General features: G+C 35.6%; 1 protein-coding gene across 1 annotated transcript in view; it reads left to right on the top strand.

The window, feature by feature from the left end:
* Nucleotides 1-4,336: 4,336 nt before the first annotated feature.
* RP1 (RP1 axonemal microtubule associated) overlaps nt 4,337-14,121 on the top strand; it is a 146,249-nt gene continuing 136,464 nt past the window's right edge. Inside the window, exons 1-3 of the mRNA XM_057366650.1 lie at nt 4,337-4,975; nt 6,335-6,506; nt 7,748-13,262. Of these exons, the coding sequence (XP_057222633.1) occupies nt 4,337-4,975; nt 6,335-6,506; nt 7,748-13,262 (6,326 nt within the window). The remainder of the gene's footprint in view (nt 4,976-6,334; nt 6,507-7,747; nt 13,263-14,121) is intronic.

The following is a 14,121-nucleotide window of genomic DNA, read 5'->3' as shown; positions in this document are numbered from 1 at the left end:
GGCAAGTTAATGAGGGCAGCAATGATATTTTAAATCCTACTGTGAAGAATTCCAGCCCAATATAAATTCCTGTTATAAGCAGTTTAGTTTTAAGACATCAGAATAGAATTTGCACTTGTTCATCTTCTGCACATGTGTAAACAAGAGAATACTGACTAGAATACAAGTACATTAGATTAAGGACCTTAACAATTATATTAATATATTATTTTTAAAAGTAATGTTTATAGCAAAATATCTGTGGAAGATTATAATTTAATTTTTATTTATTCCTATGCATCTCATGAAAGTGGAAAGAAGTGATGTTTTACAACTTCTATAAATGTTGAGTTCTCTACTAAGGAGACTAGTTATAAACTCATTATAGTGTGTTGTAGTGACTACTGAGCAGTGTTTTTGTTACTGTTCTACACAGCTAGTTTTGAGAGCTTGATGTAATCCTGATTAAGCAAAGAAGCTCCAAATCAGATTATACATCTGGTGGCAATTAGATGGAACAGTTACCACCCGGGAACATAGTATTTCCATTGGAAAAAGGAAAAAAAAATCCCACTTTCCATGATATAACTAAGATACAGCTAAACATAATCCTCCTGTCTCTTCCTGAACTGTACTCACACACATTAATAATCACTGTCCTTTTTCCAACATGTAGAAATAAAGAATGCCTCTGTGAATGACAAAACTTCAGACTGTCACATTTTACTAACTCTTGTTAAAGAAACTGTGGAACAATTTTAATTGTTTTACGTGACTGGAGAAAAATATAAGAGAGTCAAAGCAATACAGGAGAGCACAAAGAGGATCAACTTGAGGCAAYGAATGAACAAAAGCAAGAATTAGGGGTAGCTAATAATTAGAGATAGTTAATAAATAGTCTCAGAAGGTGAGTGGTAGAAGCTCCATTTTAGCATATTAAAAAAATCTTATCACTAAATAATTTAGTCTGGATCAGAAACCTACTCTGACAAGAAGGTAGATTAGATAACCTATGGTACCCATCCACATTTTTGTTTTATGTAGTTATCTGAGTTTCTTGAGCAATCTAAGTAAATAGAAAATTATAYAAATGAAATATTTAAAAGGTAAATAATATTTTARCATCATATAAGAGGACTTGCTGGATGAGATGTTAGACATTCTGCTCTGAACAGTGGCTGCCTGTGGTGAGCCTGGTGATTCACATTAGCTGAGATTAAGTAAAGGGATTATGATGTTTTTTCTGGCTGAGCATACTTGGAATAAGACTAAGGACATTGTTTCATACGACATAGGCAACCACATGTACAATTTATAATTCTCTGAAAGCAAGCAATACTCTCTTTTATTTACACAGGACTGWGGGTGAGTATGATAAAATTATATGCAATGCTTACCAGCTCTATGGTATTGAAGGTATTCTTCTGTAATTAGAACAAAGTGTTCCACTTAATGTCTTCATAGAATTTAGCTTTGTGCGTAAACTTTGCGTGAGTGGTTTTGTTTGTGAGAATTCAGGGAAAAGGATTAAGTTCTGATTTCTGTTTGATTTTCTTGGAGAATAAATTTCACAACATTTTAGTTAACAAAATGTTTTAATAGACATCCTGTTTCATGTCATATCAGCTATTTCTGAATTGTAGAATATTATCATTTAAATGTGAAAATTTATAGCATGTTTATGATGAAATTAAGCTATTACAATGTGGTGGCCTGTAGTACGAGAAAGTAACTTCTACAAGAAGTTGATTGCTCATTGTTGAAATGTTTTCTATYTGTAAAATATAATTATGGAGTATCTGAAATATGCATGAGCAATTTTTGCTATAAAARTTAATGCTAGAAACATGGTGTGCCAAGTAACAGTCGTTATCCATTTTGCTAAGGAAAACTATTTTTTTTTAGTTTTGTAAATTCAAATTATTTCGTGTTTACACTGAAAATAGTCTATTTTCTTTCTTGATATGTATATACTCTCTTTATCATGGATTTCAGTACTTCCACAGAGTCAAGACTAAGTCTAATAATTATCTTTATATAAAATATATTGTATTTCTCTTCCGAATATTGATGCTTATATAACTGAATGTTTTACACAAGCACAAATATCTAGAACAGCTTCTGAGAGGCTAATTCCAAAGTGATTAATGTCAGTGGTCTCATGAGAAAATCCACCTGTTTTATCTCTTGTAAGAGTGAATAATCAAATCATACAGTTAGATGAAATTCCACCCCTTTTTCACAGTGTTAGAAGTACAGCAGAGAGTAGCTGAGGAACTGTGTCTGTTCATTTCTGTCTCTGGCCATTGTGGRCARTWTYMYTTTTCCCACWAAAATCCTGGACTGGACTCTCAAACTCCAGTCTTGGCCAGTTAAAATGGAGTAACTCAACGTTCAGTTGATTCAAGAACTTATTTTCTGTCATTGCTGTTTTCATTAGACTAGAACATTTGCTCTGCAAAGAGAGTAGAAAAGTTGTGTTAAAGCTAGCAACAAAAATGTCCTCATAGATTTCCTCCAGGAATATCCAGCCAAGCAGAATGATGCATGAAATATAAAATGTCCAGTTCAAATTGTGTCCCTAGTCTTAACTCACCTGTCARCCTCTCAGTATATAAGTACAGTGAAAATTTACTCAGCTAATGTAAGTTGTATCAAAACAGATGAACAACTATAGCTCTTAGTGGTTTCAGTTGAAGTAGAGCTCCTACCTCCTACACAAAGTAAGCCATTTCATTAGCTATCATGGACTGGTTGTATAAGTTGCTGCAGCCAGCCTTGAAAATTTCTACTTACATACTCCTTAATGATTCTTTTTTTCTTTTTAATTTTCTAGATTTTAAAAAAAAATTATTAAGTTTAAATGGAATTGTGATTATCTAAATCAGACTTGGAGTACATCATTCTAGTGCAGACTCATTTGGCTAGTTTTTAGTTTTAACATTTAGATGAATATTTTTTACAGCATAAATTATGTCTTAGAAGGAGACATTTCTTCCTGTGTTCTGACCAGTGTTCAAAATAGTTAATTCCTAGTGAAGGCAAAATACCTGAGCTGAAGCAGCGCATTATTGGAAAAGCTGTAAGAACATAGTAAGATAAAATCTTATCAAATCTGACTTTATTTGAACGTTCACTATCTTGAAACATAACATTTTCTTATCAGTTTCAACATTTATAGATGTAGTATAAAAATAATCACAATACTCTTTTCCATAGCTTCATTAAGAACAACATATAGTAGTCAGAGATTGTTCCATTACTCAATGTGGCTGCCATGTCAAGGGGACATAATCAAAGAATTTAATTTCTATTATTTTGATGACAAATGTTCCCTGAAACTGCTACACAGTTTTCAGTAAAACTGCCCTAAAACTGTTTCCTTTAGGATGATTAGTTGACAGTTTTTACCCTATGTTCCAGTCAAAGGAAGCCAATCATTAAGATAAAGTTATTTTAGTCACTTCAGGGTTGACATTAGAGTATCTATGTTTAGACTGGATTAAAATGGAAAGACTGTAGTAGGGATACTCTGTTTACAAGCATGAATACTATCAATATGGTTGTCAGAAAGAATTTGTTTTTTAGAATGCCAGTATTTAAAAGTTTTCATTTCAAGGCTACTTCTTCTGAAGAATACCTGAAATTTTTGTGTCTTTTTAGGGGACCTAAAGACTCTTGTTTTACTACAAATGCCTTACTTTGTCGGTAGTTTTTTTTCTCAGTGTAAATGTGAGTGGTAGATCTGTATTGTGAGATAAAAAACTTAGAAAAGCAAATGTCAATTTATGACACACTGACAGGTGTGTTAGGCCTTACTGTGGTATAGTTTACAATGCAGTAAATCAGGAGACTTTTCTCTGACTCCAATGGTTTTGTCTTGGTGTGAAACTAGGACGTAAAATCAGAATGAATTGCACTCTTTCAGTTTAGYTATTTAGGACTGAAAAAAGCTCATACCAAAGCACAAATTGCTCCCTCCTAATAAGGACTTTTCCAAAATCTTATATGTGAAATGTCATTAGCTTCATCCTCAAGAAAGGATGGACTGACAGACCACCTCTTTCTATGAAAAAGATCTCTTGTACCAAAATGATAAGAGATTTGAAATTACATTKGAGAGTTTTGGGAATATTTGCAAACAGAGGTATGCGAACTTAATGTGACAGTATTGGAGTCTTTGTGGAATTTAGTGATAACAGCTTGAATCCATTTAAATCCAATGATTTTTGTCACATCACACTGGTGTTGGTTTCTTATAAATCCTTTCTGCACCTTTCAAAATGAAGATCGTATTTTTACTGGTCATGGGAAAAGTTCTACATCCATCTCCTCTTTCTTCCAGATTGCTGTCAAAATGASTGAAACACCTTCAAGCAGTTATTCTGTGAATCATCCAAACTCCTCTGAGAGTGAACAGAGTTTGTCCATGCGCCATTTCAATGTTACAGAACCGGTTGTGGCAAAAAGGATTTGTTTCTATAAAAGCGGAGATCCCCAGTTTAATGGGATCAAAATGGTAGTTAATAACAAGTCTTACAAAACATTTGACGCCTTGCTGGATAGTTTATCCAAACGCGTCCCTTTGCCTTTTGGAGTAAGGAATATTAGTACACCCAGAGGGAGACACAGCATCACCAATTTGGAGGATCTCGAAGATGGAAAATCCTACATTTGCTCCCATCAGAGRAAAATGAAGCCCATCAACCTGGAGCAGGCCAGCAAAAAGCCACTGCCCTGGCAGATCAGCAGGCCTGTCAGCGCTCGTCGTCGAGCTGTGCAATTAGCAAGGCAGAATGGAGATGGGTTTGGCCATCGAGAAAGCAGGATAACAACTCCCAAAAAGATGCTTGTTTTCAAAAAYGGGGATGTAAGACTTAGGCGCACCATAGTTTTGGGAAAGAAAAATACACRAACATTTGAGGCCTTTCTGGATTATATGAGTGAGTTAATGCAATACCCAGTTGCGAAACTCTACACCACCGATGGCAGAAAGGTGAGAATAATGAGTATTAACAGATTTTTAATGTAGATTATTTTAACTTAAACCAAARTTGTATCCATTATGAGCTTGAAACATGGTCTTGTTGTAAGATCTGATGTGATAAATTTCATCTGTTTACTTTCTATGCTTTTTGCCCCTTCAGAAGGGCTACTAGCTTAGAGGAAATATACTAGAATATTGGGAACTGAGAGTCTCTAGCTCTCGGTTTAAGTGAGGAAACACTTTTATTTTTCTTACTTAAGTCTCTTCCAGGCATGCTCCCAATTCTATACTTTTACCCATTTACACAAAAACTTCTTTCAGTCTTAATGTTGTTTATCTGGGATTTTTAACATTTTAAAACATGATAAGGAGCACGTAATGACTGCACATAATTTTTTATCATTGCACAGAATGGTTTGCCCTTAATGACTCAGACTACTGAGAGCTGATTACATATTACAGTTTTCAAACCATGGCCCAGGTTCTGCACCTCTAAACTCAGATGGTGCAGCACTAATAATCCAGATTTGAATCTTGCATGTTGTTTTTATAATTTTATCTCAGTGTTTTTTCGGTCTGTTGTTTAACCACAGAAAAATTTATGGTTACACTTAGCGGGTATCTAGTAAGATAATTCCATGAATAACTACAAGATTCCAAGGGAAATCTCCTGTTAGCCCTCCACCTGAAATTGTGTTAGCCCTCCAGTTGAGATTGTGTATTAGGATGGGAAACCACCCAGATTACCTACAAGTTAGTGAAGTGCAGTTTGTAAGCATTATCTTGCAATATATTTCGGAACATTCATTCAAAACTGTCAGACAAGAATACGAGCACCTTGATCCAGTCAGATCTGCTTGGAGTAGAAGKTTGGACTACATGACCTCCAGAGGCCTTTTCCAAAGTGCAATTCTCTGTGATTGTGTCCTATTTCTTTATGGAAGTATGAGTCARCTGCTTGTGGTATATTCTGAATTTTTCCTCCAAGTGTGTCTTCATGTGTATACCCACCTCTGAATGAATATTCATATTTCATGACTATGAACAGTCACTGTGCAACAATGAAACAAAATTACATATGCAAACACTTAAATTGTAAGAAAGTTTTGATCTGAATCCAAGTTGCTTTTTGAAGTAATTATCCAATATATTTATATAACAAGATATATCCTCACAGAAATAGGAATTGCCTTATAGGAATTGAAAAATTAATTCCGTGCTGTGATACATATTTAATAGTCTACTGCAAATGAATGTAGAGACTAAGAAGTGAAGATATTAAAGCTTGAAAGGGATAAATCTCTTACATTATTTTTTGGTGGTTGCTAAGGCAGAAAATTTAATGTTGCTTTTTTTTTTTTTTTCCAGGTTCCTAATCTTCAGGCCCTGGTATTGTGCTCTGGAGCTGTAGTCGCAGCGGGGAGAGAGCCTTTCAAACCAAGCAATTATGAATCTCTTGGGTATTTGCGGCCTGCTAAATTGCTTGGAATTGGAAATCGTGTGTACCCAAAAGCAAATGCCAAGTCAGAAAGTGAAAAGAGTAAGTTCTTTGAATTAATTTGTATTTTATTAATTTGTTTATCTCTCTCAGCATAAGACATAAACAGTGGCAATCTTACTAGGATCAAGGACATTCAGAAAGGCCAGTTGAAAGTGTTTATAGCTGCTACGACTCCTCTATAAGCTTATGAAAGATCAAAGTGTTWATTTTCTTTTTAAAATGCAAATTTCTGCTGAGTACTCAGCTAGTATGCCTGTTTTGTTTCTGACAGACTTACTTAGAACATGGATGCAAATCTATGAGTATATCTTATTTGAATTCACTTGATTGCCATTGTTATTAATTTTTTGGTGTTGGAGTTTATAATGACAGCGGAAAAAGAAAAAGCTCAGGCGATTTCAGGCTCTGACCTAATTGCTTGGGCAAAACTTTGGTTCAGTTTTCAGAACTTCACAAATGCAGGCTTTGTTTGTCATGGCTTACTCCTCTTCTCTTGTCCCATGTTCCACATAAATGGGAAAACCAGTATGCATCCATCCACTCMCAAATTCATCATGGTTGTGAAGCTGCTTTTGCCTAAACAGAGTGTTGTCCRTTCCTTTATTCTCATGGCTGTGATGTCTGTTTTTTGAATCAGTTTGGGAAAAGATACACAAGTATGTGCTTTYCCTTTGATTACTCACAGAGTTGTGMCACTGATAAGGTCAGGAAGAGTGTGAAGTGGCCAGAGGATGAGAGATAAACATGAGGAGCTCTTGGAGAGAAGCCAGGCTAGATAAATAGCCTGAGCTTGAGGGAAACAACAAACCTCCCTACCAGAACTTTAGGTCCTGTGGGAATTCTCGACATTATAGCATCTTGTAGGGCTAAGATACTGTCTGCAGGAGCTTGATTAATCCAGAGGTACTCTGTACTCTTGCTACAACTACATGCTTCACTTATTGTGAAATAATATTTCAGAAATATTCAGAAATAATAYTAAATGGAAAAGTATTTAAATGCTTAATTCTTTATYAAGATTTTCTTACATTTCCCCCTGYAAAAACTTCTTAGATAAACAGMAATWTTAGCCCTTTTTTCTGTACTTTCTAATGTAAAATAAATAAAAAACGAAGTGTGTAAACCACACTTTGTTAGCATCTTTAATACTAACTTTTCTCCTTTCTCCTTTTCTCTTCCTTTGCTGTCTCTCTTCATCTGGATCCTTATCCATGGTATTTGTCTGCTCTACTTCCTACCTCCTGAATGAATCTGTGATCTTTCAATGTTCTCATTGGTAGTGAGAGCTGAAATGGACYCTAGCTCAAGATCTCAGATATTCTCGGTTTCTTCTGATAAGGGATCCAGCAATGATAACAACTCAAATGATAACAACTCAGATTCTTCCTATGTTCTTGACAGTCAAAATGGGATAGAAGGAAGTCGGTCAGTTATCGGTGAAGATTTATCTGTGGCACAGTATCAAGATGACATTGAGAAATCTGTTCACGTTAATCAAGAYGGCAGCATCACAGTGGAAATGAAAGTTCGATTCAAAATTAAAGAGGAAGAAACCATTAAGTGGACAACCACTGTCAGTCGTGCTGGCCTTTCTGATGACAAAAATATGTCCATTTGCAATTCTTCTGCAATGAATGTGGAAGAGWGCTCATCCAATGTGAATGTATCAGACTGTATAAACCCAAAAGCTGCTCCGTTTTTGAAGAGCTACAATAAAGAGGAAGACTCATTACAGCAATCGAATGAGGAAGTGTCAGACAAAGAATCAAAGTCTGATGTCAAAACTGCTGATTGTAATGACTCTGAGAARAACAATTCTGCAGATTTAGACTTAAGCCATTTACCTGAGGAAAATACCAGGCCTCGTTTTTATAGGCCTCCCACCCCTGGGCCAAGGCGTGTCAGACAAAAGAAAGCAGTGGTTGAAAGTGTCACCTTGGTGGCTGAGAAAGAGGTTCAAGAGAAGACAATAAGACAGGTTTCCTACAGTGAGGAAATAGAGAATGGAGAAAAAACATCTGAGTATTGCATGGTAGCTCATTCAAGCAGAAAAAAATCAAGTGTCTCTAATCCAAAGTTTAATGAGATGAATGACAATGGTTTATTAAAGCTTTCTTCAGAAAAYATAAAAGAAGAAAAAATGCTTTTGAAAGTAAGCCACAAAAGCAGTGAGTTAATAGAAACTGCAAATAGGAAATCATTAGAAGTGCCTGATGAGGATGAATTGGCACAGAATATATTGGAGAAATCAGTCGTGGGACAAGGTGCTTATAGTAGTTTAGTATCAACCTCCAAAACTAATATCAGTGGTTTCATACCATCATCAAAAACTTACGAGACAGCTAGGCCAGGTACAGCRGATCACATCTATAAGTCATGTGAAATTAAACAAATAAAAAGATCAGTGAGTTCTTTCATTACCTATTCAGAATTATGTCAGTCAAAAGAAGAAATAAAATGCCAAGCTGCTGATTTAATAACTGTTTCTCAAGATTCAGTGCACTCAGCCTCTCCTGGACACAGCCAGATGAAGATGGTGGAAYCTCCTACTGAGAAAGTTAATCCGACAAATGGAGTCTTTCCTACTGTTACTGAAAGTGAGAATCAAATCAGTGCCACGACTGAATCTGTGACGATGACACCTATTGATGACAGCCAATCTGTATCATCCCTCACCAAAAAGAAAAAGAAGAAGAAAAGAAATTCATCTAGCTTTATAGAGCAAGATGCATATGAAAATCAAAACCATCAAGAAATTTCAGAGAAAATTAAAAGTGAGGGATTGTATACCACACAGGATTCTACAGAAGAGGCTATGGATAAACATTCTGAAATGCCTCAGCAAAAAGGATCTGAACAATCTGTAAAAACCAATTCAGACAAATGCCTATATCCTGAAGATGAGTTGCATCACCAGGATTCAGTGGAGCAAAATGGATCATCATCATCTAATAAAAAGAAAAGAAGTAATAACAAGAAGCTGGCCAAGTTAAAATTGACGTCAGGCAAAAAAAGTAGCATCGTGAAGAGTGAAGATGGYCTAATGACAGTGGAGTCAAACAACGTATCTGAGCACAGTCAGGATATACTTAGTGCTGAGAAARAAGGCACACATCTTATAACCAGTCCTGTCAAACAAACACCTAACTCATCAGTGACTTCAAAGCCAGTGCCAGAAGTGCCAAGCAATCTTAGCTTTGAAAAACAAAAGGAAAAGAATAATTTGGAACATTCGTCATCAAAGAAAGAGAAGAAACAAAAGACAATGAAGAAAAATCTAAGTAAAGGTGTAAATAAGATAAATTTGTCAAAGGGTGCCATTACACTAGAGGCTCTAAGCCACGGGAGTTTTCAAGAGGAGGTTGAACATTCACGTGAGAGMTATGTCCAAACTTGGCTGAAAAACTCTTTATCAAATTCTGTCTTACCCCCTATAAAGAAAAAAGGGACTGTAGACAGTTCMTTTTCTAAAGAAAACACTGATGCTTCTATAGATGAAGAAACTAGATTTATCACAAATAATGTGCATATTAGTGGAAAAAACCATCTGCTTGAAGATAATCTAACAAAAAACCCATTAAAACCTATTGGTAAATTGAGAATTTCAGAAGATTCAGACAAGGASTCAAGTGAGAGACAAACTGGGTCTTTCATTCATTCAAATACATCTATTGTAGAAAAAGCCAAGTATTCACTAAAGTCAGAATTTCATCAGAACGCTGAGCTACATTTGTTTCATGAAGCACRTGACAACGATAAAAAGTTGGCAGAAGTTGATGTTCAAGTTACCAACCTATGTCAAAGAAAAAAATCTGAAGTTGCTGTTCAAGCTGATTGTACAATTGTTAGTGAGAAATTTGGAATTGATGTTCAGAATAATTGCATGTCCAGCATGTTGCTGCATGAACTACAATCAACTTTGCTTGGTCTGCAGAATAAACACAGTGGATGTATAGGAAAARCTTGCAGCTTTTCAGATCTTTCTCCTTCAGCTTTTGGCTCTTCCTCCAATGCTCTTCTAGCCTGGCTACTGTTACTGAATCTGAGAGAGAGTTTGATTGGGACAATCACAGATGATATGCAAAAAAATGCCTGTAGCTGTTCTGAAATGTTTGCACAGTTAAAATGTCTGAAACAAAATGCCGTTATAGAACAAGCAGATGAGCTGAAARCTGTCGTCTCACATCTCCAACAATCAACAGAAAATAAGTTATTACACTTTAGGAAGGAACYTGAAAAGCAGGACACCACACATGAGAATATGCCTATATCTGAAATTCATAATTGTATACATTTGCATGAACAAGAAGAATCAGTTGAGCCTTGTGTTGCAATGGACATTGTCAATTCKGAAGAAGCTCTAAAATTAACTGGAGAATCAGAAAGATGTTTTGATACAGAGAAGGATCTTTGTAAAGAAACAGAGACTTCAGACATTATTGCCCCCACAACACAGCTAGATGGTCACTATGCCAATACTAATTCAAATAYTTGTAGCCCTCCATCAGCTATAGAGACATCAGAAAGAAATGAAGAAATGCCTGATCGCCTGAATGAAAAAACTCAAGGTAAACCCATTGATATGTCATCCATTAATGAAGAGTCAGAATCTTCAGTAGAACCTAACTCCACAGTTCATAGTATAACTTCTAATGATAATAATTRTATTTTAGATCAGGATACTTCTGAGTTAGAAGGTGAGAAGGATAATGTACCTGTAAATACTGATAAAAGTGAAGATGAGTCTGTTGATCCAAAGTCAGTAGACACTGACAAAACCCCAAAAAACCAAATTACGCTAGATGCAGAAACCTCTTTAGAATATAATAATGAGGATTTTTCTATACAAGATGACAAGGAAGATGCAGAAATATCTGAAGAAACCTCYGAGAGGTTATCTACAGTCTCTCCATTATCATTTCGTTATGATTCGAAGCAAATTAATGAATGTGACATGACCGAAGGAGAACAGAAATTGCAAGTAGAGGAACTGGAGAATAAAATGTGTTCCGACGCTTCTCAATTAAAAAAATGCTTGAAAAGTCCTGCTACTTCGGACTTGTCAGATTACAGACCAGATACTGAAGAGAGTGATAAYAACCGTAGGGAATCCAGTGACTTGACCAATGAAAGTGGAGAGGAAGCACTTGAAAAACATTATAATACTGGCTATGTAAAGAGAACTATTGAACGACTCTATGGCAAGACAGAAGCTTCATTTAAGCCTGACTTTCACAAAGGATTTCCTTATATGTCAAAAGCATTTCAAACAGATACTGAAGGGTTCCACTCTGCAGTGGGGGAGAAAATAATTTATTTTTCTCAAGAGCCTATGTCTTATTCTGCAGAGAAATTATCACATTCTTCACTACCATCMCAAGAACATCCAGTAAACAAAGATAACAGTATATCGAGAAGAGAAAATACTCCTTTACCAACACCACAATCTACTCTTAACAGAGAAGAGACAAGTTATRCTAATGATGGTTTAGGGGAATCTCCAAATCACCCTTGTCAACCTAGCATTCAAGYTAGTGAAGATGAAGGAATATTGATAGATAAAGGCAAATGGCTCCTGAAAGAAAATCATTTGATAAGAAGATCACCACCAGAACAGACTGGAATGTATGGTAATTTGGAAACAACATCAATGGAAAGTGATGAAGTTCCATACTCTCACTTTGGCCATCTGGATCAGTACCCCGCTCTTGATGAGATTCCTTCTTCAGAACTTGAAGACATGGTTAAACCCCCTGAAAATTTCTGCAGTTATTTCAATATGCCTCATAATAGTGATTCAGACCCCTTTCAGGATGAGTTAAATACAAAAGGCAGACCTAGTCGCAATGGTAAGATCCTTCCTGCAGAAAACATCGAAAAGACCAATCCATCAGCCAGGGTAGGTTCTSCTTCCACACAGGCTGACACCAATTTTCCAGCCTTTTCATCTGTAGAATTTAGATTGCCTGATAACAAGGTGCATCCATTGGAAAAGCCTTTAAATGCTGTGCCCATAGAGTCTCAGCCAACTGCTGTCARTAATGTCAATAGAAGCGATCGTCACGAAGAAGATTCTCTGGACAGACTCCATGCTATATGTGGCCAACATTGTCCAATACTGATGGTAACAGTAATACCAATTAATGAGGAACAGAGAGGATATGCCTACCAAAAGGCATCTGATATTGAAAACCAGCTGGGTCTATATTTGCTGGCCAAAAAGAGAGGATGTTTTGAATGGTCAGGTCAAGACCTGACAGACAAAAAGAATAATGTGACTTTGAAGAATAACTCTATCAATAAGATTGCCAATAATATTTTTAATAGGTTTTATGCTGACAACACCTTAGATTTTATTARTAACTTTGGAATACTTGCATCCTCAACTCTGAAAGAAACAAATAATTTAGGGGAATTACACATTACAGAGGATATGAATATCAACCCAATGGAAGTCAGAAATTGTCAAAATAATGTACCCAGACATCTACCTGGTGATCTTGTCAGAGGCACAAATACTGGGCTACCCAATGGAAAGACAAAAATATGTCAAACCTTAAGAATAAATTTCATTTATATTGTTGGAGAAAAATTTTCTCCCATGTTGGCAGATCCAGCAGAAACCTGTCATTCTGAAACATTTTTGAAATGTGACACTTCCTTAAACAGCATTGAACAGAAAGCCTCTGAAAATCTGAAAAACAAAAATGCCTTTCCTACAGAAGRAGAAGAAAAGGAAGAAGAAGTTTGCTTTTATACAATGAAAGATGGAAACCATAAAGATAAGGAAGAGTTGTAATTTCTATAACATTAGATTTGTGAAAACATCTTCAGAAAAAAAAAATCACAATCACATAATAAACTGCTGAGTGGTGTAACCAATAAAACTCCCCATGAAATACCTAGATAAACATGAGTCACAATTGTATATCAGTGCTGAAATACAAAYATTAATTAAATTTTTATGGGTACCRTCATAKGAARAAAATTTGTTCTAAGATTATGATTTCTTGACTAGAAAACAGTTCTTCCCTGAAATATTATCTGTTAAGAGGTAGTTATATACCGATCTTCTAATTACAGAGAAATGACAGCTGCTTCTTTGAACAGAGAACTGAAATTTGAAATACCTGCWGAAGTTTTAAGACAAGATTTCTATATTTCATGACATTTGAGAAGGAGCTTGAAAAATGCCTTTCAGTCGAAATGCTTTTGCCAGAACAAAATCAACTGATATGTTGAATCTGAAATGAAAAGTAGGAATTACTACTCAAATGCTATAATACAATAACAGTAGGAAACATAAATCATGTTAACTTTATATAGATTTACATTATCAAATTGCTATTTTGGTTTTTGAAGGCCAGCTGCAGAAYATGTGAGTGAAGAGATTTTTCCATCCATTTGGGGGATCCGGACACCAAATAAAGTTGGCCTCTTTAGCCCAGAGAAGGGTCATATTTAGAAACTGAGGATRGAGAGAACTGCTTTTCAATGGACTYCCTGACTGCTCTTGCCATATTTCCTTCTGAGGCAGCACTACTTACTCTTAAAATTGTTCTATATACACTACAAATTTTAGTTGTATGTTCTTACTTAACCTATGTACTTTAAAGATTGTCTATGTGTTTGTGTGTTCTTTTATTTTGTTTTG

The sequence above is a fragment of the Malurus melanocephalus genome, unplaced genomic scaffold (genome assembly GCF_030028575.1).
Source record: "Malurus melanocephalus ecotype Western Australia unplaced genomic scaffold, MMel_1.1 scaffold_69, whole genome shotgun sequence".
Taxonomy (NCBI): Eukaryota; Metazoa; Chordata; class Aves; order Passeriformes; family Maluridae; genus Malurus; species Malurus melanocephalus.
The sequence above is the reverse complement of the archived record's forward strand: the minus strand, read 5'-3'. Positions and strand labels throughout refer to the sequence as shown.